The sequence below is a fragment of the Neoarius graeffei genome, chromosome 21 (assembly GCF_027579695.1).
Source record: "Neoarius graeffei isolate fNeoGra1 chromosome 21, fNeoGra1.pri, whole genome shotgun sequence".
Taxonomy (NCBI): Eukaryota; Metazoa; Chordata; class Actinopteri; order Siluriformes; family Ariidae; genus Neoarius; species Neoarius graeffei.
In genome coordinates, this window is record NC_083589.1 from 42,167,626 (window position 1) to 42,192,156 (window position 24,531).

General features: G+C 41.4%; 1 protein-coding gene across 1 annotated transcript in view; it reads left to right on the forward strand.

The window, feature by feature from the left end:
• rassf3 (Ras association domain family member 3) overlaps positions 1-23,441 on the forward strand; it is an 87,627-nt gene extending 64,186 nt beyond the window's left edge. Inside the window, exons 3-6 of the mRNA XM_060903145.1 lie at positions 10,706-10,813; positions 17,053-17,305; positions 20,176-20,291; positions 20,396-23,441. Of these exons, the coding sequence (XP_060759128.1) occupies positions 10,706-10,813; positions 17,053-17,305; positions 20,176-20,291; positions 20,396-20,545 (627 nt within the window). The 3' untranslated portion in view covers positions 20,546-23,441. The remainder of the gene's footprint in view (positions 1-10,705; positions 10,814-17,052; positions 17,306-20,175; positions 20,292-20,395) is intronic.
• The last annotated feature ends 1,090 nt before the right edge of the window (positions 23,442-24,531 follow it).

The window sequence follows — 24,531 nt, forward strand, 5'->3', positions numbered from 1 at the left end:
CCCATGAAAAATTCATACTTGCATATCTCTCTCTCTCTATATATTAATATATATATATATATATATATTTATTTTTTTTATTTTTTTCCTTTTCATCATGGTGAACAGTATTATATTACATTAATGGCAGTTAGCAGATGTTCTTATCCAGGGCAACATACCCAGAGCAGCCTGGGGAACAGTTGGAGGTTTGGTGTCTTGCTCAAGGGCACTTCAGCCATTCCTGCTGGTTCAGGGAATTGAACCAGCGACCTTTTGGTCCCAAAGCTGCTCCTCTGACCATTAGGCCATGACTTCCCCAATATTGCTCCCTCAAATGAACTTTATTTTGGAAAGATGATTGGAAACAATATATAAATGTTAGTTAAACTAGAAAGATGGATCAAAGATGTAACTTGACACACCCTTGTGAAATTTATGAGATGACTGCAGCGGGACTCATTACTTTATGAAATCTTTTTATTAAAAAGTTCAAATGTGAGTTTTAAGAGCCACCTTAATAAGACGAGCTACAGGATTATAGCAGCGCTTGTTAAATATTTAATTTGGCTGTAACTTTATAATATAATGTAACGTGGAGACGGAGACAGGGAACTGCCAGCCATGTTAGCATGATGTTTAAAGCAGAACCTCTGACGTGCCCGTATGCTTACATTTACAGTGGTGTGTGGGTGGAGCTCATGAAACTTACATGGTGGTGTTGTCCATGCCGTGTAAATCTACATCCTCTTTCATTAGTTCTGTTTTACAGTCCTGTGATGGAATAGAAAGTACTTTCCCCGTATGTGTGTGGGCTTTTTTTTTCTTTCTAAAAGCTAATTTACAGTTCAGCTGTCTAATAGTTCAGCAGTTAAGCTTAACATGATCTTGAAGAAAGTTTCATGTAATTCAGTGACAGAAATGTGTAATATTTTTAAAATAACCAATGCTTTATTCTTGACTTTGGCTGTGATGTTGGTTCTAACCTGGCTGTCTCTGCTCAGAGCAGGTTAACATGATTAGCTTTCTGAATGGCCTTGTGTGTCATGGAGCAGATGAGCCACGTGATGATAGGCCAGGTGTGTGCATGCATGTAAAATTACATTCGTGAATCAACAACGCACTTGCAAAATTCATATCTCAGTTGAGATGTTCTGCTTCAGAACTATTTTGCACCAGAGATGATCCGTTTTACGTTGCGAGTTTGAGAAGTTCTTGCTGTTCACCAGGTCTGATGTTTAAGCTGTTTGAACATACACTGTGGTCTCAGTTAAGTGTACTGAGCTGCAGAACCTTGTGTAGCATCTGTACACAGTTTTTAGAAGTAGGGATGTAATTACCACCATCAGGTGGAACTTCTATGGGTGAAATGTAGCCTGCAGTCTGTGTCTCAACAGGCCTCTTGAAGTTGCAGAGCGAGATGAGAAGATAGCTACAGAAGTGAGACCAGATGAAGTTTCATCATGCAAAATGATCACAAATACAACTTATACATGATGCACATTCACAAGTTACCAAGAAATCGTGTTGCTTGTTTTTTTTTTTTTTTTTCCACATACAGTAAGTGTGGAGCAACCACTATTTTAGTTCCTTGTGGGTGTACACTGTCCAACACGTTTTTAGTTTGGATGAAAAGCAAGCAGTAGCCAAAATGTAAATGCTTTAACTACTAAAAATAAAGCACTAAGGGTTGTATTATAGCTTCACTGGTCCATTAGCAAAGCTAACCGTTCTAGGTTCATATTCACCAGCCGCCAACGATTTATGCTGCTTCCTTCCAAGCTTTATTTTCCTTCATAATGTCTCCATGAACAGTTGGTGAGTGGTTTATAGTCGTCTCTCTGTTGCCATCCTCATAACTGAGGGTCGGCGATCCAGGAAGCCATCAGATGGCTCCATGAGTTCTCTTGGGTGATTTATAGGGCACCCAAATCCAATGGTTTACCCAAACCATCATCTGGTGGCGGACACATATACACACCTATGGGCAATTTAGATTAGCCAATTGATCTCGTGTCTTTGGACTCTGGTACGAGGAGAACATGCAAACTCTACATGGAAAGGTCCCATTTGGCTGCTGGGTTCGAGCCCAGAACCTTCTTGCTGTGAGATGACCGTGCTAGCCACTGCACCACCATACCGCCTAGTTTAAAATGAAACCATGGCTCTAAAATAGTGGTTAGTGACCTGCAGAAAAATTGGACCACTGTTGGTCTGAGCTATCATTTGGGTTTGTCACTTTATTCCATCATAACCTAATTTGCATAGAACTGAGCAAAATCTCAATTTAAATGTTGCTTGTTGCATTGTCGTTTGCTGATGTTGCTGAAATCGCAGCTCCATGTTGTGGATTTATAGAAAATGAACAATCACCTGTCACAGGCCAAGTTTACATTAGACCGTATCGGTCTCGTTTTCTTCGCGGATGCACTGTCCGTTTACATTAAAACGCCTGGAAACACCGGGAAACGGGAATCCGCCAGGGTCCACGTATTCAATCCAGATCGTGTCTGGTCCGGTGCTGTGTAAACATTGAGAATACGCGGATACGCTGTGCTGAGCTCTAGCTGGCGTCATCATTGGACAACGTCACTGTGACATCCACCTTCCTGATTCGCTGGCGTTGGTCATGTGACGCGACTGCTGAAAAACGGCGCGGACTTCCGCCTTGTATCACCTTTCATTAAAGAGTATAAAAGTATGAAAATACTGCAAATACTGATGCAAATACTGCCCATTGTGTAGTTATGATTGTCTTTAGGCTTGCCATCCTTCCACTTGCAAGTGGTAAGTGATATGCACTGGGATCTCACACACAGCGGCTCAGTCCCAAATCACTGCTTGTGCACTTCACTCGCGCGCTCTGTGAGCTGTGCAGGGCCGGAGTGCGCACCCTCCAGAGGGCACTCGCTGTTCAGGGCGGAGTGATTTGGAGCGCAGGATGCCTGTGGAGCCGAGCGTATCCGCGTATTGGTGTTGCTGTGTGCACGCAAATCGTGTATTGGTGTTGCTGTGTGCACACTAATCGTTTTAAAAATGTTAATCTGATGATCCGCTGATACGGTCTAATGTAAACCCCACCACAGTTTCGCTTGCTAACGTGAACACAGGGTTGGTCTAATGAGCAGTACAGCTGACATAAAGGTTATGCAGGCTTTGTGAGAATTAATGATGCAGCCTTTTTAGCTCACTATTGTGGCATATTTTCCACTGGAAAAAGTAAAACTCATCAAAAAGTCTCCATAGTTTATCCATATGACATAAGCATTTGTCTCATGTGACCTCCTGACCTGTCTAATCTTACACCAGTATGGCCATAGAAATGGATCTATTCATAAGAAGCGCTCCCTCATGGCCCAAATGTTTTAAACATCTCTTTGATAGTGTATCATTGTGAATGTTGGATATGTGGCGCCAACAGGCTTTGCCTTCAATTTTGTTTAAAGGCTTATTTCCTTTTATGAAAGCTCAAAATAAGATTTGGATCCCTGAATTGCATAAACTGAGCTTTGTTCAGGTCCTGTAATCTGATGCATAGTTGCTACTGCTCCCAGTATACGTTGAAGATAAGACGACCCTGGAAATAGAAATGTTGTTGCCTTCAGGTATTCCGTACACGTTCTGTTTTTGAAGCGTCCGTTTATTCTCGCTTCTGTGTTCCCAGATGGCCATGCAAGAAAAGTATAGACCGTTTGGTGAACATGGCCTTGAAAGGGGATATCTGCCCGTTAGGAGTGTGTGGATTCTGTTGCAACACCTGGTGTGTGTCTGATAGCAGGCTTGTTCATTCAGCCTGAGAGAATGACCTCATAGCTTTGCATTGCAGTAGATGTGAGTAGCCAGGTAGCTTAAATATCCAACCGAACAAAGATCCCTCTTTTTTTATATCTCATCAGCTAAATCTGCTCATCTACAAACTAATCTGGCACTATTGTAGGAAACATCTCATCATTTTAGCGATCAGTGACTGTTTTTTTTTAGTGCTGTTTTTTATTTAAAAAAAAAAAAAGTTTTACATGGTGAATATTAACATGTGTTTACATATTTAAATGTTTACATGGTGCTGGTTTTCCAGTCCACTATGAGCATAAGAGACTTCGCTACTTGGTTAATCATTTCCATGGTTAATGGTGTGCTGAGAGGACAATCCTGTTAATAATACATGAATAATACTGTTACTCTCCTGCATTTGAACTTGACTGGAATCAGCATTTAGCTTTGACATCATTTAGTTTAACGTTAACCTTTTATTCACTGAACTGATGCAGGTTTTCAAGCAGCATTAAAATTGTTTAACCTTTAACAAGTCCATACCATGTGTCGTCATCTCTTCAAATGGTGTATTCCAGAAATGTAAAAAAAATTTGTTGAGCTTCTGTTTATTATAGAGTACTTTAGGGACTTCACTTATGGTGCTTTATATCTATGTGAGCAGGCAGATGGGCTGGATTCAGATTCAGACAGGAGACTGTTTGGCAAAAGTTGCAGTCCTGTTTCAGTCTAGTTTAATCTCCCACTGGAGAAATGGGTTTCTTACTAATAAGTCAAACTGAAAGCACAATCTTGTCTCGTCAGCTTCAGCTATTATTTCCATTTTATATATCTATTTGAAGCCTTTTCTATTTCTATATCAGTGCCTTAAGGCCATGTTGATTGTTGTGTTGCCAGTGTCGCGTACGATGGCCCCATAAGTTTAATCTGTGACATACACTATCAAAAACAAAATTTCCCCTGGTAAAAGTGCCTTGAACAGAGACCACGTGTATAAAGGAAATGTCTGCAAGTTGCTTGATTAGTTCCAGTTTCCCAATATGAAACCTGAATGGCACAAAGAGGAAGTGTTATTGTTGTTGGTCTGTTATGTACACAGAGTTCTGAATTGTTCTCTTGCAATGACTCGCTTATCTTACACACCCAGGAAGGTACAGGGTACAGGTAGTCCCGGCCTTTATATATTGGTCCAGAATGGTGAGCCTGTTTTTGGATGTATCCTTGACTAAGCAAAATTAAGATGTTAGCCTAAATAATGGTGGGAGAATGGTATAGACCCTTTTCAGTCACGTGACCTTTGTAAACGCGACCACCATTTTGGACATGTAGCGGACTTCGGCTCGAATTGGTTTGAATGCGAGGAAGGTGACAAACGGAGAACATACAAGAAAAAGGAGCGAGATGCAGAAAACACCTTCGCTATCCAGCGACGTAGGGCATTTACAGGGCGAGCAGAGGGAGAAATAACAGTAACAACACATTAGCAATGCCGTACAGAAATAACAGTTTATAGCACAGACCCTTTCGGTTCTCGCTCATCTAGCTGCTACAATGACTGCTTAGACTGCAACAATAATGCCTAACACACATTTAAGTATCCGTCATAAAGACGTGAAACTCGTTGAGTGACGAGTGTGTTCATTGATAAGCTAACACAATCTAAAAGTAGACATACCATCACACTGCCCTGGTGGTACAGTTTCCCTTCTACGGTTTGTGCACTCACTATTTGCCATTACTTTCTCCAACCGTTGTTACAGATTACAGGGAACGGCCTGGATTTAAGAGACAAATACATGTTCCTCTTATTTTGAACACTTATTTGTAGGCAGTGCTTAATTTGTAAAGTGGGAGGTCCCGGAGCGCAGAGGATGAGCGGCTCCGGTGCGGAAAAAAAGAGGGGGGGAGGGGGGCGCAGCGCTGCGCTTCTGGGCATGTTTTGTAATAACACTGCAAATTAAGTTCATCTGCAGATATTTTGTGGATTTCGTTTCATGAGAGAAATCACCAACAAGACAGATATCAAAATCAGACATTAACACTAAATAAACTTGCATTTTTTTTATTTAATTATTATTATTATTATTATTATTATTTTTTGTTACATAGTCAAAAGAGGTGTCGGATCACCGGATCCAGTGTAAATAGCTGCCGGAGCCAACGCCCGAGGTTCCGGAGCGTGCTCCGGCTTGCTCCCCCTCAAATTAAGCGCTGTTTGTAGGACACTGCCTCTGATCTGTCCTACAGTCTACCAACAGCAAAGGAACACAACGCTAGCTAATGTCGTTAGCTAATAGCTACTACAGAAGAGCAAAGAGGTTACAATGGGTTATTTTAGCCTATTTGGTTACACACTCGCCGCCACAGAATGTTAACAGCAATGTAATGCCTTTTCTGGCTAATTTTATTCGTCTTGCCTCCAACAAAGTGGTCACTACACAAGCGTTGGTATGCCGCTATCCATCTTCTCCGTCGGTCAGCATCTACCGGGATCCGATAAAATGATAACCCTTGCCTTGTTTGTTGATGGTTACTACATCCAGGTGCACAACAATATAGTGGCATGATGGAAGTCTTGCTGAAAATAAACACTTTCTTTGCTGCCGTTCCTCAGTGTTGGCTGTGGTAAACTACTGATAGTACATGTCCAAAATGGCGGCCGCGTTTGTCGTGACGTCACGTGAAAAGGGTCTATACAAGGAAATGGTGTACAGGTTGCAGTATATCACATGTCTGAAGATCCTCACTTGCAGTATACAGCAACAAAACGTCAGACGTCGGCCCTTTCAGTGGGCAGCGTTCCCTGTATGTGATCACAGTATAACCATTAGACCAAAAACAAAACCGCACTAGGCAATGTTAAGGGAATAAGAATAGGGAATTTCCAGTTACCTACCCAACAGACTCGAGAAAACAATAATCATAGCTTGTGATTGTGTCGTCCCAGTTGAACTAATAGCTTGATCTTGGCTAAAGTGATCATCTGTTTAGCCTGATGTGATTGTAAGAAAAAAAGCTTCTGAAATTTACACACTGAAAAAAATGGTCTTCTGAAAGAATGTTGATCAATACACCTTACTCCCAGCCTTGAGGGAATCATCATCATCATCATTATGTGAGTCATCAATTAATCATCAGAATTATTCAAAGTTGTCTGATCAAACCAGGGAAACTGAAACTTTGTAGTACACTTGAGCAACATCTACACTGTCTGCTCACCATCCTTCCATTCCCAACTAAGCATGGATGAATGGCAACTATGAGAAATGGCTGTTCCTTGCTGGCACGGTCAACTTCCATTTTTGTAGCTAAGACCGTCTGGATCTGAAGAAACTGACTGCTTTATGTGTACTTTTTCAGTATTGAGGGCTCGGTTGATCATGAAGAAAGGTAATTATGCACAGAATGTGTTTGGACGGAAAGGTGTGGTGACTGGACTTCCTGTGCTTGCAGGAGAGGAAGGAGTGTACAGAGGGCTATTTTTTTTTAATTATATAAACATGAGCGCCTTGTCCACTCCTGCTTTCCTTGGCAAGCCCGTTAGATATTCTCCAGTCCTCTTTTAAAATAGGAGTAGTTCTTCCCAAAAATGTCCTTCATAAGCCAAAAGCACATAGATTATACTCGCTCTGTTTTAGCCTTGAGCTTTTGGTTTTGCTCATGCAGTGGTGGTTCAGTGGGTAAAGCTCTGGGTTACTGATCTGACTGTCAAGGGTTTTAAACCTGGCACCACCAAGCTGCTACTGCTGGGCCCCTGAGCAAGGCCCTTAACCCTCTCTGCTACAAGGTTGCTGTATCATGGCTGACCCTGACAAGCTGGGATATGCAAAGAAAAGCATTTCACTGTGCTGTAGTGTGTGTGTGTGACAAATAAAGGCTGCTGCTGTTTCTTGTAGATCAGTAGTTTTGTCAGACAGGAGTGTCCCAACAAACTGGTCTGACTACAGATCCTGTTCCATAAAGGTATTACTACAGTGGGAACGATGTGCATGACCAACAGCTTGACGCCCTCCAAGATTCATATATTCACCAAAACAACTCAACTACATATGTAGTGGCTCAGCATATGTCCCTTCACTGATTAGTGAATCGGTGCCACATGGCCTTTTTTTTTTGGTGATAGCTGGAAGCAGCTTGCAGTTAATGCTCTTCTCATTAAACTAATGAGCTTTCTTGGAGGTAAATAGGTACGTTTATGCTTGACGGATGGACCCTGAGGACTGCTTTCTGTTTCTCTAATCTTCTCGTCCTTCTTTCTGCACTTTGATCTGTCGTCAGTGTTCTGACCCGAGTTGCCAGGGAGGATTCGGCAACTCTGTGTAGGAGGCAGGGTTGCTTTTGTGTGCCATTACCTCACTGACGATGTTTGTTTTGCCTTAGTCATGCTTGGCTGTGCAGTAGAGTCCAAATTAACCCTTTCTTTTTCATCTACGACCTCACACTTGTTCTCATCAGTATGCTTGTCAACACTGTTTGGTGAAAACGTCTCAGAGTAGGCGTTATATGAACATGTATCAAATAAACGACAGGTGCATGCTGCACGAAGGACTATAGAATCGATGAAGTGCACTTCTGGCTGGGTATGACCACAGTACTGTTTGTTATATTAAAGAATGTTTTGTAGAAGCACTATCTTGGAGGTCTGACATCAAGCGAGACGGAGTTAATGTGACGCCAGACAGTTGACACAAACAGGGTTTTCCAGTTCAGCCTAAACAATGAACCACCATAAGAGAGCCAACAGGACCCACATCATAAAGCCTACCACATCAAGAGAATGGTGCTCTGTGTCACTAGTGGTGTTCTCTACAGCACACGTTAATGGAGCATCCCATAGTTCTCGTATACAAAGATTCAATACGTTTAAGCCACTGAAAGGGGCTGGTGGAGCTCTTACCGTCTTTTGTTTAACTTGACAAGAAAAACGCCCTTTAAATCTTTATTGTTTTAACCTCAAAAGAAAGTGTGTGGTGTAGTTAATTGCCTTGCTGAGCTTATGTGGTATTGGAATCCCTTCATTAGAAAGCCTGTGGGTAATAAATGTCTCTTTTTGCTCTTGTTTGCCATTGCTTGCACGGAAACCAAGTTAATGGTGGGCGAGAGAAGATTTAAAGCTGCATTACATGTGTGAGAAGAGCTCTTTAGTTGAGTTTACTGATTTAGGCCCTGGAGGCTTTCCAGTCAGAAACATCAACACGGATATTACTAAGACGATGACTAATATGATGCAGATGATCGAGTCACATGTAGACAGCTTTGATTGAAATCCAGTTACGTGAATTGTTGAGACTTTAGACTCAAGGCACCGGTGATTGGGGATGGATGTCATCCTCTCTTGGCACGTCCCCGAGGCCCAAAATACACTCGGTCGCATAACACCTTGGAGAATAGCACCTGTCATTGGGCTACTACAGCGATGAATCACTCAGTTAGCAAGTGAGGTCAAGATGAAGTCGTTCCAAGCTTCACATCCCCAAACAGTGTGTGTGTGCACCAGGCCCGTACATTCCAGTGCTAACTACACATACATTTCCAAATGAAACTATTTTTACAATTTTGTATTTGTGGCTGAGCGCATCATATATGCTTAAACCACAAGCGCACAACATTTTCTCTCACTCTTGGTATCAGTAATACAGTTAGTAATACAAAGTGCAAAAACCCCCCTGAAACCTGCCGTTATTGCCTCTGGGACTTAAGGGACTTTTGACTGTCGGAGCGGAGGTAAGCGTGCAATATTTTAAAACAGATCCCGGCTATAAGGCTGGTACAATATTTAAGCAGTACTCTACAGTGTGAAAGTGCTTGTGTGTTGATGTGTTGGCATTATTGCCTGAGAGAAGAACCTTGCCTTATAAGGGGCTCTGTGCCTTCTGTGTTAAACTGTACTGCAAGCTTTCAAGCTTTGTTTTGAACGGGCCAGCTCGTGAAAGCAGACCTGCTTCTCCCTGCCGTCTTATGACCATGTAAGACCAGAGTGCACTTGAAGCTGCTGACAATAACAGCCCATAGAGCGACGATCCAAACATGCCGGAGATCTTTTACTTAATATTCCAGCCTAATGTTTAGTTTGAGTAGTAGGACTTGAGCAGTGGAGTGGCCTGTGTCATAGAGCATGTTCCAGTTCAATAGGTGTACAATGCTCTAGGCGTATACAGTTGACGTTTACTTGGACTGTAATAGGCTGTTATGAAATTTATAGTATCTTAAGCACACGTGGCACGTATTGGACTTAGGTGCTTTCCTGAGATGCAAGGGAGTAAATATTATTCTTGCTTTCGGTCTTCCTCCTCAAATCTTGAGGAAGCGCCTCGTTTTGTGCAGTGTATCGGAGCTCAAGTAGCAAGTCACTCACTGCTCAAGTTGCACAATGAGGAGTTGCAACATTCTTTTTCCTTCACTGTTGTTTGAATATTTTTGTAATGATTCTTCACTAGGTTGGGCTGAATTTCTTCCGTTCTTAAACTCTAGAACCAAGCAACTAATATGATGATATATGGATATTATTATAAACTATGAATAAATTATATACTGAGAGTTTTCTGGCTTATATAATTTGTGGATATATAGCTTGGTCTGTGTTTTATTTTTTATTTTTAAATGTTAATTTTGTACAGAATATTTTTTTAAAGCACATTTCCTCCTTTTCAGTGATATTTTTAATTTGTTGTAGAGATTAAATAAAAGAATAATTAAGCTAAATTTTTTAACTGCAACATTATCGTTTTACTGGAAATATTTTGGTACATGTTGAGTCGTTGAGAATTGTGAGTTTTGTCATATCGCCCACCCCTACAAGCAACACGTACAGGATGTAGATAGAAGGTGTGATGTGGTGGTGTATGCTGAAGTCTACCAATACTGCTTTGAAGCAAGTTTATCCTCAGGCACACCTTATTTTGCCTGCTTTTTCTTAGTGTTGACTTTTTTTTTTTTTTTTTAAATCCCTGTTTAGGATGCCGAGAAGGAGAAAAACCTTCGGACTCGTCTCAGTTATGAGGAGCTCCGGCACAAGATCGACTTGTATAACGCAGCGACAAGAGACCACTTTAAAATGACACTGGTGAGTTTCTTCTCCCTCTTATTGCTGTCTTCCACCTGTCCACTCTGTCCATCAACTGCCCATTATCTATTATTAACCACTTCACAAACAACCCGATACCTTTCCTGACCTTTCTTTAGATGCGCACACAATCAAAGACGGGCTAAGATGATCCCTAACGGAGGAGAAATTCTATTTCTGTGCAAACTATGTGCTTGGGAAATCCTCATACTTTTTATTGGTCTGTGTATAGTGCAGGACAGTGTTGTTAACTATATTGTTCATGTTTACTCTCATAAACTCATTAACCTGCTGCTCAGTCCCAAGTTTCATTTGCTTGGAAATTGACCAAGTTAAAATGTGTTCACTAACGTAATAATTAAGTTATTCCACGAAATCGAGTTGTACGTGAGGTGATGGCCAACGAGGCATGTAGCCTTGTTTTTATTCTATCCACATTCACTGGATTTTGATAAGTTTTTATACAAAACGTCTGACAAAATAATTTCCACTTAGAATGTAAACAAACCGGGGTGTAGTGGTTAGCACAGTCGCCTCACCGCAAGAAGGTCCTGGGTTCGAGCCCAGCAGCTGGCGAGGACCTTTCTGTGCGGAGTTTGCATGTTCTCCCAGTGTCTTTTCCTCCGGGTGCTCTGGTTTCCCCCACAGTCTAAAGACATGCAGGTTAGGCTAACTGGTGGCTCCAAATTGACCGTAGGTGCGAATGCGAGTGTGTCAGCCCTGCGATGACCTGGCGACTTGTCCAGGGTGTACCCCTCCTCTCGCCCATAGTCAGCTGGGATAAGCTCCAGCTTGCCTGTGACCCTGTACAGGATAAGCGGCTACAGATAATGGATGGATGTAAACAAACCAGTGACATGACTAACAACTTGTGAAAAATGCTGCTGTAATGATGATTATTCCAAAAAAAAAAAAGATACGTTCTTACCATCAAATACTTTTATTCCATATCTTGTAGGCTCCGGTTTCCCCCACAGTCCAAAGACATGCAGGTTAACTGGTGACTCTAAATTGACCGTAGGTGTGAATGTGAGTGTGAATGGTTGTCTGTGTCTATGTGTCAGCCCTGTGATGACCTGGCGACTTGTCCAGGGTGTACCCCGCCTTTCGCCCGTAGTCAGCTGGGATAGGCTCCAGCTTGCCTGCGACCCTGTAGAAGGATAAAGCGGCTAGAGATAATGAGATGAGAATGAGATATCTTGTAGCTTTTTTTTTATTTTTAATTTTTTTTTTTTTTTGGGGGGGGGGGGGATTGAGTAGAGTTTTTATTTCATCCTCGGTTGGTTCAGCAACATGTGCCGCCATTTTCTTTTTCTCTACTCACGGTATATGAGCTGATATCCTAGTAGTAGAGTAGCCAGTCATAGTGCGGAATTGCTCATATCCAGTGAATGTGGATAGAATAATGTATTATTCTAATAATAAAGTTTCCAATGCATTTATATTGCCAGTATTTCACATAGGGGTGTGTGTATGTGTTTCCTGAATCTGAAAAGATCATTGGGATGTATGCTAATTCGTCCGCCTAAAGTAAAAATCTTTCCACCATCACCCAGATCACCTTGGCCGATGTATGTAGTGCAGCAGGATTTGGAACGTGCTATAATTACAGCAGCAATGTGCATTGAATTAGCTTTACATTTAAGCAACCACAACAATATGGGTTAATATGGGATGATCTTTGGTTGAGGTGCCCTTGAGTGAGGCACCTAATTCCCAACTGCTCCCCAGGTGCTGTTAGCATGGCTGCCCACTGCTCTGGGGGTGTGTGTGCGTGCATGTGTGTGTTCACTGCTTCAGATGGGTTAAATGCAGAGAGGAATTTCACAAGTGCATGATGAATAAAGAAGTTGTTCTTAAATGAAAACCTTTTTGTTTTGAGAAAGTCAGTAAGGTGTAGGGTTTTTTTTCTTTTTTTTATTATACTGATTTGTCCACCCCAGACATAACCGCTCAACTGTAGTGCGCTTGTCTCTCCTTTCACAGAGACGTTACTCATGCTGCTGACCTTGTGTGTCTCCATTCAGCCTTGACTCTTTGTGTAATAATGATAAGGCCAGTGTGATGTCAGAGGACCTGCTTTTGTTTGGGCTACCTGTTTGATGATTCATATAAAGCTGACTGTTGTGTTGTTACGATGGTTGTTCATCATGGGATCTCCTGCATTAGAATAAGTTTTGCTTTTAGTGCATTTTCTGTTATGAGACGAGATGTACAACAGTACGACGTGTCGAACAATGTGCTATTTCACAGAATGCTCAGAATAACAAAGTGGTTTTCTACGTTTGCTTTAAATGTCTCATTGTCTCCACTTCTTTGTTTCTGTTAGCTCGAGGCAGTCATAAGTTTTTACTTCTCTTATCGAACGTGTAAGAAGAAGAAGCCAAGTAAAGAAGCCTTTATTCTGTCACACGTACACTTAAGCACGCAGTGAAATTTAACCTCTGCATTTAACTCATCTTAAGCAGTGAACACACACAAGTGAGCAATGAGCACACACACACCCAGAGCAGTGGGCGACTATGCTACAGCACCCAGGGAGCAGTTGGGGGTTCGGTGCCCTTACTCAAAGGCACTTCAGGCCATGGCTGCCCCATGTTAACCTAACCGCATGTCTTTGGACTGTGGGGGAAACCCACGCAGACACGGGGAGAACATGCAAACTCCACACAGAAAGGCCCTCATTGGCTTGAACCCAGAACCTTCTTGCTGTGAGGTGACAGTGCTAACCAGTACACTACCGTACTGCCATGTACAGCGCTCAGCGTAAATGAGTGCACCCCCTTTGAAAAGTAACATTTTAAACAATATCTCAATGAACACAATTTCCAAACTGTTGACACGATAAAGTTTGATATAACATCTGTTTAACTTATAACATGAAAGTAAGGTTAATAATATAAACTTGGATTACACATTTTTCAGTTTTACTCAAATTATGGTGGTGCAAAAATGAGTACACCCCACAACAAAAACTACTACATCTAGTACTTTGTATGGCCTCCATGATTTTTAATGACAGCACCAAGTCTTCTAGGCATGGAATGAACAAGTTGGTGACATTTTGCAACATCAATCTTTTTCCATTCTTCAACAACGACCTCTTTTAGTGACTGGATGCTGGATGGAGAGTGATGCTCAACTTGTCTCTTTAGAATTCCCCAAAGAAAATTATTTCTTTACACCACAAAGGTGAAGGCTACAAGATGATCAGCAAAGCTTTACTTATCAGTCAGAATACTGTAGCAAAAGTGGTACAAAAATTTAAGAAAGATGGAACTGCAACCATCTCACAGAGACGTCCAGGTCGTCCACGGAAGTTAACACCTCGACAGGAGCGTCTTCTGATGAGAAGGGTTGAAGAAAATCGGCATGCAAGTTCACTGCAGTTATCTAAAGAAGTAGAAAGCCAAACTGGGGTGACTATTTCCCGTGACACAGTACGGCGTACGCTGCAGAGGAATGGCATGCATGGATGCCGTCCGTCCACGAAAGAAACTTCTCCTAAAGCCCAGGCACAAAAAAGCCCGCCTAGAGTTTGCCAGGGCCCATGCTGACAAAGATGAAGACTACTGGGACTCTATACTCTGGAGTGATGAGACCAAGATAAATGTTTTTGGAACTGATGGCTTCAAAACTGTATGGCGTCGCAAAGGTGAGGAATACAAAGAAAAATGCATGGTGCCTACAGTGAAACATGGTGGTGGCAGTGTCCTTATGTGGGGCTGCATGAGTGCTGCTGGTGTTGGGGAGCTGCGTTTCATTGATGGCATCATGAATTCACAGACGTATTGCTCTATACTGAAAGAGAAGATGCTACCATCACTCCGTGCCCTTGGTCGTCGTGCACTTTTCCAACATGACTAAAGACACATCTAAGGCCACTGTTGGATTTCTGAAGAACAACAGGGTGAAAGTGATTCAGTGGCCAAGTATGTCTCCTGATCTGAACCCAATCGAACACCTATGGGGAATTCTGAAGAGACAAGTTGAGCATCACTCTCCATCCAGTCACTAAAAGAGGTCATTGTTGAAGAATGGAAAAAGATTGATGTTGCAAAATGTCGCCAACTTGTTCATTCCATGCCTAGAAGACTTGGTGCTGTCATTAAAAATCATGGAGGCCATACAAAGTACTAGATGTAGTAGTTTTTGTTGTGGGGTGTACTCATTTTTGCACCACCCTAATTTGAGTAAAACTGAAAAAATGTGTAATCTGTTATAGCCTAGGCCACAACCGGACGTACGATTTTTTTTTTGGCTGTGTGATTTTTGGTGTTTCCCAAATCACTGCTGGTTTTTTTTTTTTTTGTTTTGTTTTTTTGTTCGTGGAGAAAGACGCACGTTGGCCGTAAGTTTGTCTTGCAACCTGAAAAAAATGTAAGCGCCTGTAGAGTTTGTTTGACATGACAAAGAACCTCTGCGGCCAGTCTATGGCTCGAAAATCAGCACGTCACACGCGCGCCCTCTGTGCGTTTCTTGCACGTAGACCGGCCGTAGGAGCACGTATGGCCGGTTGTGACCGAGGCTTATATTATTAACCTTACTTTCACGTTACAAGTTAAACAGATGTTATATTAAACTTTGCCTTGTCAAGATTTTGGAAATTTGTTTTTCATCGAGAGATTGTTTGTTTAAAATGTTACTTTTCAAAGGGGGTGTACTCATTTACGCTGAGCACTGTATGTTAGTGCTACTAGTACTAACAGATATTAAAAGAGTGTGTGTGTGTGTGTGTGTGTGTGTGTGTGTGTGTGTGTGTGTGTGTGTGTGAGGATGGTGGAGGTTTCATGCCCCTGTATTTGGCTTGATGAGCACATCTCCTGTGTTCCTGTGGTGTATTTCTAATGCAGTACACACGAGTGGAGTGTTGGGCCTGCCTCCTGACCTATAATTCCCCCCTTGGTGTCTTCCCATTGGCACTAACATTTGGCCTAACAGACTTGGAGAGATTGTGTTGCCTGTAATCTGAGGTCCATCTGGGCTGGGCGCAAGGCTGTACTCTAGAAATGAAGTTGTTGCTCTTTGACTCCTTATTATACATGCAGAGAGTGCAGGATTGTGCACGTATTGTGTTTGACACACAGAAACTCGGGTGTAACTTACTGCCAGTAGCACAGTAGTAGGAATTTTAAGCGTATGCAGAGGTGGGTGGAGGTGATATTCAATTAAATCTGCTTGACAGCTGTTGCTGTGAAAATCAGTCCCCAGGCAACAGTTTTAAAGGAAAGTTTGGCACTATGCTGATATGAAAAGAACAACACGTTTCTGTTTGTTTTAACATTAGGAGGAGATTACCTGCTTTTAGGAAAAAATGGAAACATTTTTAAATTAGCCAGTTATATAGTCGTTCATCTTTAGTAACCGCTTTATCCTGGCCAGAGTCGTGGTGGATGAGGAGACTGTCCAGGGAACACTGGGTGCGTGGCAGGAACACACCCTGACGCATACTGAGACTCCAGTCTATCACAGGACATCAAGCACACACATTTACACACTCGTTCTTACCTAGAGGTAATTTAGAGTCGTCTGAAAACATTAAGAACATGTGCAAACCTGCAAAAACCATAACCTGAGCTCAGGATTGAACTGGAAATACTTTCTAATTTAATACATTTTTACAAAGGTGCTGACTAAACATTATACTATACTGATTTGTCAACCTGGTGCTTTACTGTAGTCTCATCTCATCTCATTATCTGTAGCTGCTTTATCCTGTTCTACAGGGTTTCAGGCAAGCTGGAGCCTATCCCAGCTGACTACGGGCGAAAGGCGGGGTACACCCTGGACAAGTCACCAGGTCATCACAGGGCTGACACATAGACACAGACAACCACTCACATTCACACCTACGGTCAATTTAGAGTCACCAGTTAACCTAACCTGCATGTCTTTGGACTGTGGGGGAAACCCACACGGACACAGAAAGGCCCTCGCCGGCCACGGGGCTCGAACCCGGACCTTCTTGCTGTGAGGTGACAGCGCTAACCACTGCACCACCGTGCCGCCCGCTTTACTGTAGTAGACAAACCAAATACAGTGGAAACGTGTGCAGGTAAAATAGTGCTGTGTGTGGTTCCCCCGATTGCTGCTGTATCTATTCTTGTGACAGAAGTTTTCCTTGTGATTAGTCATGTTTATTATGCAGGAGCTACACTTAACATTGCTTTTTTCTCTCTCTCTCTCTCTCTCTCTCTCTCTCTCTCTCTCTCTCTCTCTCTCTCTCTCTCTGCTGCCAGAATGTTGATGGCTTGTACACAGGCTTCATAAAGGTGCAGTTGGAGTTGCGGCGGCCCATCACTGTGACGGGAGAAGTAGCAGGGATAAAGGCAGCGGAGGCGTTTTATTTACCACGCGGCTCTGTAAACACTCTGCACATCAGCAGCTCCAACACGGTACAGCAGGTGATCGAGGCTCTGCTGCACAAGTTCACCGTGGCTGACAACCCAGCCAAGTTCGCCTTGTACAAACGCTTCCGCCGCGAGGACCACGGTGAGCCATGAGTGTGTATACACATGGATGTGTGTATGTACAGTAGTCAGTACAGTTATGATCCTCGTGTGTGTGCTGCTCGTATGACAGGCATTTCACTGCAAGAACAGTCCAGCAAACAAGCATGCGTTTGAAGTGCATGTATTTATGGACTGTCTTGGCTCCTAGTGCCTTTGGGTAGTGCTGCCACTCAGAGTATATGATTTCTGCTTCTTGTGCCAAGAATATCTCTCTCTCTCTGAAACCAGTTGTCCACACTGGATTGTTGACAGCTGGTACATTTGTTGCTTTTCCCACATCCACAGCTCTCCAGTTAAGGTTCTCTTTGCAGACACACTGTCTAGTTCTGCAAGGCCAGCTCCCTCTGATTTCCAGACAAACTAATTTCACTGGAAATCTGTGTTCAAACTCCTCCTCCGCTGTTTTCTCTGTAATCAGGACTTGGACGTCTTGCTGCTATGGGCCTTCTCTGACGTCAGACACACTGCACACGTCTCAGTGATAAAGTACCTGTGACTTCTGCTCAGACGCTGTGCGGTCCTGTAATGGTGGTTCACCACTGCAGAACAGGATATATGAATGGGGTCGAGTCCACACGTGCACATACGCACAGCAGCCTGAGCAGACGGAACAGTTACGCTTATTGTGTCAGTGCAGTGGGAGACGTTAAGCTCAACTATTAAACGGAATGAGTAAAGAAGGAGACTGTGCATTATGATGCTTAGTTGGAAGAAGGGGAAATGTGCCGACACTGCTGTCTGAATGTCTCAGATGTGTCTTCCCTGCAGAGACAGAAACGTCTCGGTGCTCCTCTCCATTTCTCTCTCCTGTCTCTGAAATCCCCTCTAGCTGCAACCCAAGGGATGTGGGTTGTGGTATGTTGGGAACGAACACACACGTACACAGAGTCATGCAATTGTGTGTTCCACTCGTTGTTAAATGGCATGTGTTGAGACTCTGGGCTGTGTTAATGAAATGCCCCGTCTAGACTGACTAAGCAGCTTTTGTGAACAGTGATGAATTTGGTCAGAAAGTTCTGCTACAGAGTTTATTACACAGAACAGAGCCCCACTTATTCCAGCCCACATCACAGCGACAAAATGCCACACACAAAATGAAAACTATGACACGCGTGTCATGCCAGGGACTCCACAGCAGCTCTGTGTGTAGTCACTGCGTAACTGACGGAGTTGTATCTTTAATGAAGTGCTTCTCACTGTAAACTTTTATTTCTTTTTCAAATGTTACAATTGGGGAAATCACAATCCAACATTATATATGAAGGTTTATTATATGATGTGTTATATTATATTAGCACGTGTGTTTTTTATTTATTTTTTTAAATTTATATATATAATTATATGCATGCGCATGCATAGCTCCAGTTTATAGGCAGAGAAGTATTGTACATGTTTGAATAATGAGCCAAATAGTTGGATTGTGTTCATAAAATCTGGACCATGGGGGAGATTTGAGAACCTCGGTTTTAATGAAATATTTGTCAGGTATTTACTAATAATTACAAAAGTTCATTAAACCAGTGAAGGCACAGCCTGTTAAGATCAGAGTTTTTTTTTTTTTTTTAAATTGCATCCCAATAAATAAAAACACACACAAATTAGCATTATTTATATGTAGAAAACAACAAAATGAACAGGAACAAAACTTGTAATGGTTCACGTTTTTCACTTCTAGAGAAGAGGGAGCAGCTGTACACAGCTTTAGAAAATACCGTAATAGGCTTTAGATGTCCTCAGTAGGGTTGGTCTGGGTCAGATTTTCATTGGTTGTTCTTTAAGCTGAGTTCTGACCAACTCTCAGTGGTCTCATTTTTCTCTTGGCTCTCTTCAGTCTTTGGTTATTGTTTCATGACCTATTCCACAGCTGACCCACCTCACTTCCTTATCTTATCCAGATTTATTGTTTAAATAACATTGTTTAGAGGCGTGTAGTAGTCATATGAGTCCAGAGTGTTACACCACCACTCTCCAGCAGTTTGTTTCTTGGAAATTCAGAGGAATGATGTCATTATGCTAGAAGAGTTCTTCCTTATTATGCGTCTCGTATGTTTGTACTGCGGCATTTGCAGTCAGTCATTGTTTCAACAAGTTTTTGTTTTCTTAGCGACTTTATTTGCTAACTGGTTTTACCTGTATGATGGTGTTTGGAAGTGCTTATCGTTGCTGCCACAGTAATCATAGTTATAAAGGATTACAAATTTTGGCTTCCTCAGTTTTATATATAATTGGCAGTAATAATGAGAGAGAGAGAGATGTATTTGGCTAACGATAAATATCAATCTTCAATAAATCCTTTAAGTTATTTTTTCCTAACATTTGTTTTCCCCATCTTCATCAAGAGTGCCACTAAGAGAGTGTGTGTGTTTTATATACTACTGAGGACCAAATGTTTCCACAAAGATAGTAAAATCCGACAATCTCGAACTTGTGGGGACATTTGGATGGTCCCCACAAGGAAATTGCTGTGGGATGTTTTAATTTTTTAAATTAAAAAAAAAAAGAGCCAGAAAGTTTCTTTTTCATTACTGAGGTTAGATTTAGGTGCAGGCACAGCATAAATTAACTGAATTAGTAATTGTCAATGGACGGGGTGTTTTTTTTTTTTTTTTTCCAATTGATGCACTCAGTTAATGGAAGGAGCAGTCCTGGAAGTGGATCCATGTCAAAGATTAATTAGCCTATAATGTCCATGGTGAAAGAAACAACTATTTTCCCAATAAAGTTGCGATCATTACTATTGAGCAACATAACCATCATAATTATCTTACATACCTCTAATCATGCAGCCCATGTGCTCTGTGTTTATTTGACTATAGATAATGGTTGGTTGTGTGTTTTATTTCCCCCCAGTGTGTGTATGTAAGCTGTCCGAGGGAGAAAACCCTTTGCTCCTGCGTCTGCTGGCTGGGCCAAACCTGGACACACTCAGCTTCGTCCTCAGAGAGCAGCAGACGGGCGAAGTCATGGTGAGGAGTCACTCATGTTTTTTACCCTGGAGCAGGTCAATAGTATAAGGAGCTGCTTGTTTGAACATGTCTATTGATCTGCACACCCTTTTCTTGCTCTGCAGTGGGACGCTTTCTCCATCCCTGAGCTGCAAAACTTCTTGCGTATCCTGGAAAAGGAGGAACAGGACCAGGTCCGTGTGATAACCGCACGCTACAACATCTACCGAGAGAAGCTGGAGGAGGCACTCCAAGCAACAAGCAATCCTAATTAATAGTGATTTACTTCTGTCTCTCTCTCTCACTCTCTCTCTCACACACACACACACACACACACACACACACACACACACACACACACACACACAGAGGACTGGTGCGTCAGGAGGCACACCGAATGAACTATGAGGTTGACGCATGTCTCTCAGAAACTCTGACCTCCAGAGAACATGTGGGATTGCTCCTTTATCTGTGCCACACTTTCCCAGAGTGCCATATTCTCATCTCTCCCACACTTTTTTTTTTCTTTTTTTTTTCTGTCCCCCCCCGTCAGTTACCTCTTGAACTTGTGAATGATGCAAGCTTGAGAATCTGTTCTGTTTGATTATTTTATTTAATTGATGGTTTGTACATATTTTTTTTTAATTTATGTGGGGAAGCTTTTTTTTTTTTAATCTATATTGTTGAGTGTCTTATTTTATTTTTAAGTCATAGCAACAAGCCAAAATGAATCGAGAGAGAGGCAGTGACAGTAGGTTGTGCTGACCTGCAAGTTTCTTTAACCAAAGAATAAGTAAAGCTGACCTTGTTCAGATGGAAGTAGACCTGATACAGATTTAGATGACGGTCCAAGTCTGCGTAAAACGGTTCTGTTTTAATTTGGGCCGGTTCTACATCAGCACTGTGAGGAATAGAGACAAGCTGCAGTACCAGTGTTAGTATTACCACCAGGCCTCTGAATGACTCCACAGGACAGGAGAGCACACTGACAGGACATTTGCAAGTAAGGGAAGATTTTTAGTGCTGGGAATCCAGATGGAAAGTATGATGTGTAGAAATTTGATCATAAACTATAAGATGAAGAAGGAAGACCGGATGTAGGAAACGCCCAATACGAGGCATGAGAACGGAGAATGAGTGAAAATGCTGGTGGTTTCAAGCAAAGTTAGTTCAGAGTCTGATGAAAAGACTTCTAAACTCCGAGAAGTAGGGCATGTTGTCGTGGAGCAGAAGCAGTTACAGGAAGTTGACATGGAGATTAGAGGAAGTTGAAATGCATTTAGAGGAACATTCATGCACTGGTCTGGGAACAAACCTAATGAATACAGATCTGGTGCTCATCTCATGCTGAGCTCAGAGGCTTGACTTGTCTTTAGTGCCAAACGTCAGTTTAAAACTGCTGGTCAGTATGTATAATGTCCTCTCGTTATCAGATCCTTTAACTGAGATAAGCGACAGAAGGAAGAACAAGGCGTGAGCTGTTTGGCAGTGGTCTTGGAGGGAGGGCTACGCCTTAATGGTCCAATTCTAAAAAGGCATGAAACTGAGTGAAGATTAAAGATGCATGCTGGAGGATGCTCTCCCTCTGCCAGGCTGTACGCTAAGGATCTGTATCGTATTTCAGCTGCAGCTGTTCGAGACCTCTCTGATTTAATACTGTAAATCTGTGTTTGGTGGATAAGAGATAATCACATATTACCACTGAATAGAAATCTTGATAGTATACATAACAGCAATGACAATCTGAACAGAGAGTTTGCATTATATACACCTATCTCTCTCTTAGACTGTTAAATGTACTGTAGTTCATTCTATGCAGAAATCAGCAGAAATGTGTCTTAAAGAGCAATTTGTTAGCAGCCTATGCTACTTTGTCTCGGTGAATATTTACACCAGGTTAAAGATTTTTTTTTTAATGATACTTGTGTATCAGTGGTTATTATTTTTTTTTTTTAAATATTCCTATGCATATTTTATTGGAACATGTTTTTGCTAGTATTGCCTTATATTGTGCTGCAGTGTCTGTTCATACATTAATTTAGTGGTGATGTGGGGACATCTTGTGGTCATCTGCTGTAATAGCACCTTTACTTCACAGTCCTTTTGCTCATTTAATGAGTTTTTTCTTGCTTACTTTTAATGAAAATTTGTTTATTTTTATAACCAAAGATAGTGTAAAATTGCATATTTAATTTAAATTTAGAGTCTAGAGAATTTAGTGCCTGCTGCACTCACAGAGCTCATATTACTCTTTATATAGCCTGTGAAACCATGGCAACACTTGCTCCTAAACACTGGGTTGAATATATTTTAGAATCAAACGTTTCATCATTGCAGGAGTTTCTCATCAAGATGATGCTGATGAATAGCAGCAGAGTGGTGGTGTTGTGCATATTCTGGTGTGATTTAGATGAAGACTGATGGTTACCCAGGGCTCCTGGAATGTGAGAAGTAGTAGATAAACATTTTGGGCACTTTACATTGTAATTCAGGGAAGAGCTTTTTTTTTCAGCTTTGGATACTTTAAGTAATGGTAATCTTCCATAACTATACAACAGTAACTCTGTTTTGTTCCGTGAAAGTATAGGTGTGTACCGTGGAAGCTTCGTCTCTAAACCTGATTTTTAAAGAGCAAGCAAGCTTCAGTAGTTTTGTAGAGCTATACTGTGAATGTTCCAGCTGTCCAACTGCATCATATTTTATTAAGTTGTTCTTTAAAATCTCCACTAAACTTTGAGTATGTGTTGAACTACTAAAGGAATTTCCTGTCTAAATGCATGCATTATATTAATCCATGCATATTGGCTCTGGCTGTGAAGGACATCAGGTGTTGCAGCACGTGACTAAACTTTTTCATTGGTTAAACCAAGAGTTATGATACAGAAATGTACTTTTTTTTTTCTTGCAATGTTTGCAGGTCTGTCTTGCGCTAAGTGTTTTAAATGTTTGACTTTCACTGCATTTAATGGAACTTTGGAGGAATTCAAACATGAATCCCAAAACGTTACATTTCCCACTGGTCATTTCAGGATTTCATCTGATCACCTGTTAACTGAACACAGTCTATCCTGAGATGTTTTAAGATTTGATGAAAATAGCTGAGAGAGATCAGTGCTGTGAGGTGGACTGTGCCAAATGCATAATGTTATAATAAAGATGTTGTATTTGTGATGTGATTGTTGATGCCTGGCTTATTTTATAGTAGCTGCTTCTAACTTGGAATATGCTAAAGAGAACAAAAACTTTTTTTTATTAAGAACTTAGCAGAAAAGAATGTTTATCACCAACAATGATTATTTTGGCTTTTTAATGATAAAATTCAGAATAAATGTTAATACTGTAATTTTTACACAAACATTTATTTTGTGCGTGAGAGAGAGTCGAACTCATGGTTTATGAACAGCTCAAGTGTTTTGGGGGGGAGGAAACATGAAATAATTTACAGAGCAAGAATTAACTTATTGCTGATCGTCTTATAACTCTGGTTTTAAAGAGAACCCCATGTTCGTGTTTTTGTGATGAGTGACAATTCCATGTTTTACATCTTTTAGTCTTTTTTTAATAGATACTGGCTTAATCATTTAGCATTCATTTATAGTGTTAATGTAATCTGAATTGAATTAGTTAAGTTAATTATTGCGATTTACTGTATTCAGCAGTCTTCTATCGTTCCATTATAATTAAAATTTAGTAGCTAATCAATTAAGTTAGAAACCCTACAAATTAGTATTTTGTTATATTACCAATTAAAACAGACAATATTCTGAGCTGAGATTGTATTAGTAAATTTATCATTAGGTTGACACTTGAATAACTAATTGAACACGTTTATCTAAGAATGTAAGATTTCATTTTCACAACATGCCTTCTTTACATCATGTATTATCTGTTAATTTATACAACCAAAATAACTGGTGTGGAGCTTTCATTGGACAAGACTGGTTCAGGTAATGGACTTCTCTCTGTCTCTCTAGCACTATGATGTGATGTTTTTTTTTTTTTTTTAAAGTGCAGCTATTCTGCCATCTAGTGGCACAGGTCATATTTTCTGTTAAAAAGAAAAAAGGCATTAGGCCTACTGCAGCTCAGTAAAGGGTGAAAAAGAAATACTGAATTTTCTAGTCAGTAAAATCAGTATGTCCCTGCTTATTCTATCCATCCATCTTCTACCGCTTATCCAGGTCGTGGGGGTAGCAGCCTAAGCAGAGCCGCCCAGACTTCCCTCTCCCTGGCCACCTCCACCAGCCTTTCCAGGGGAGTA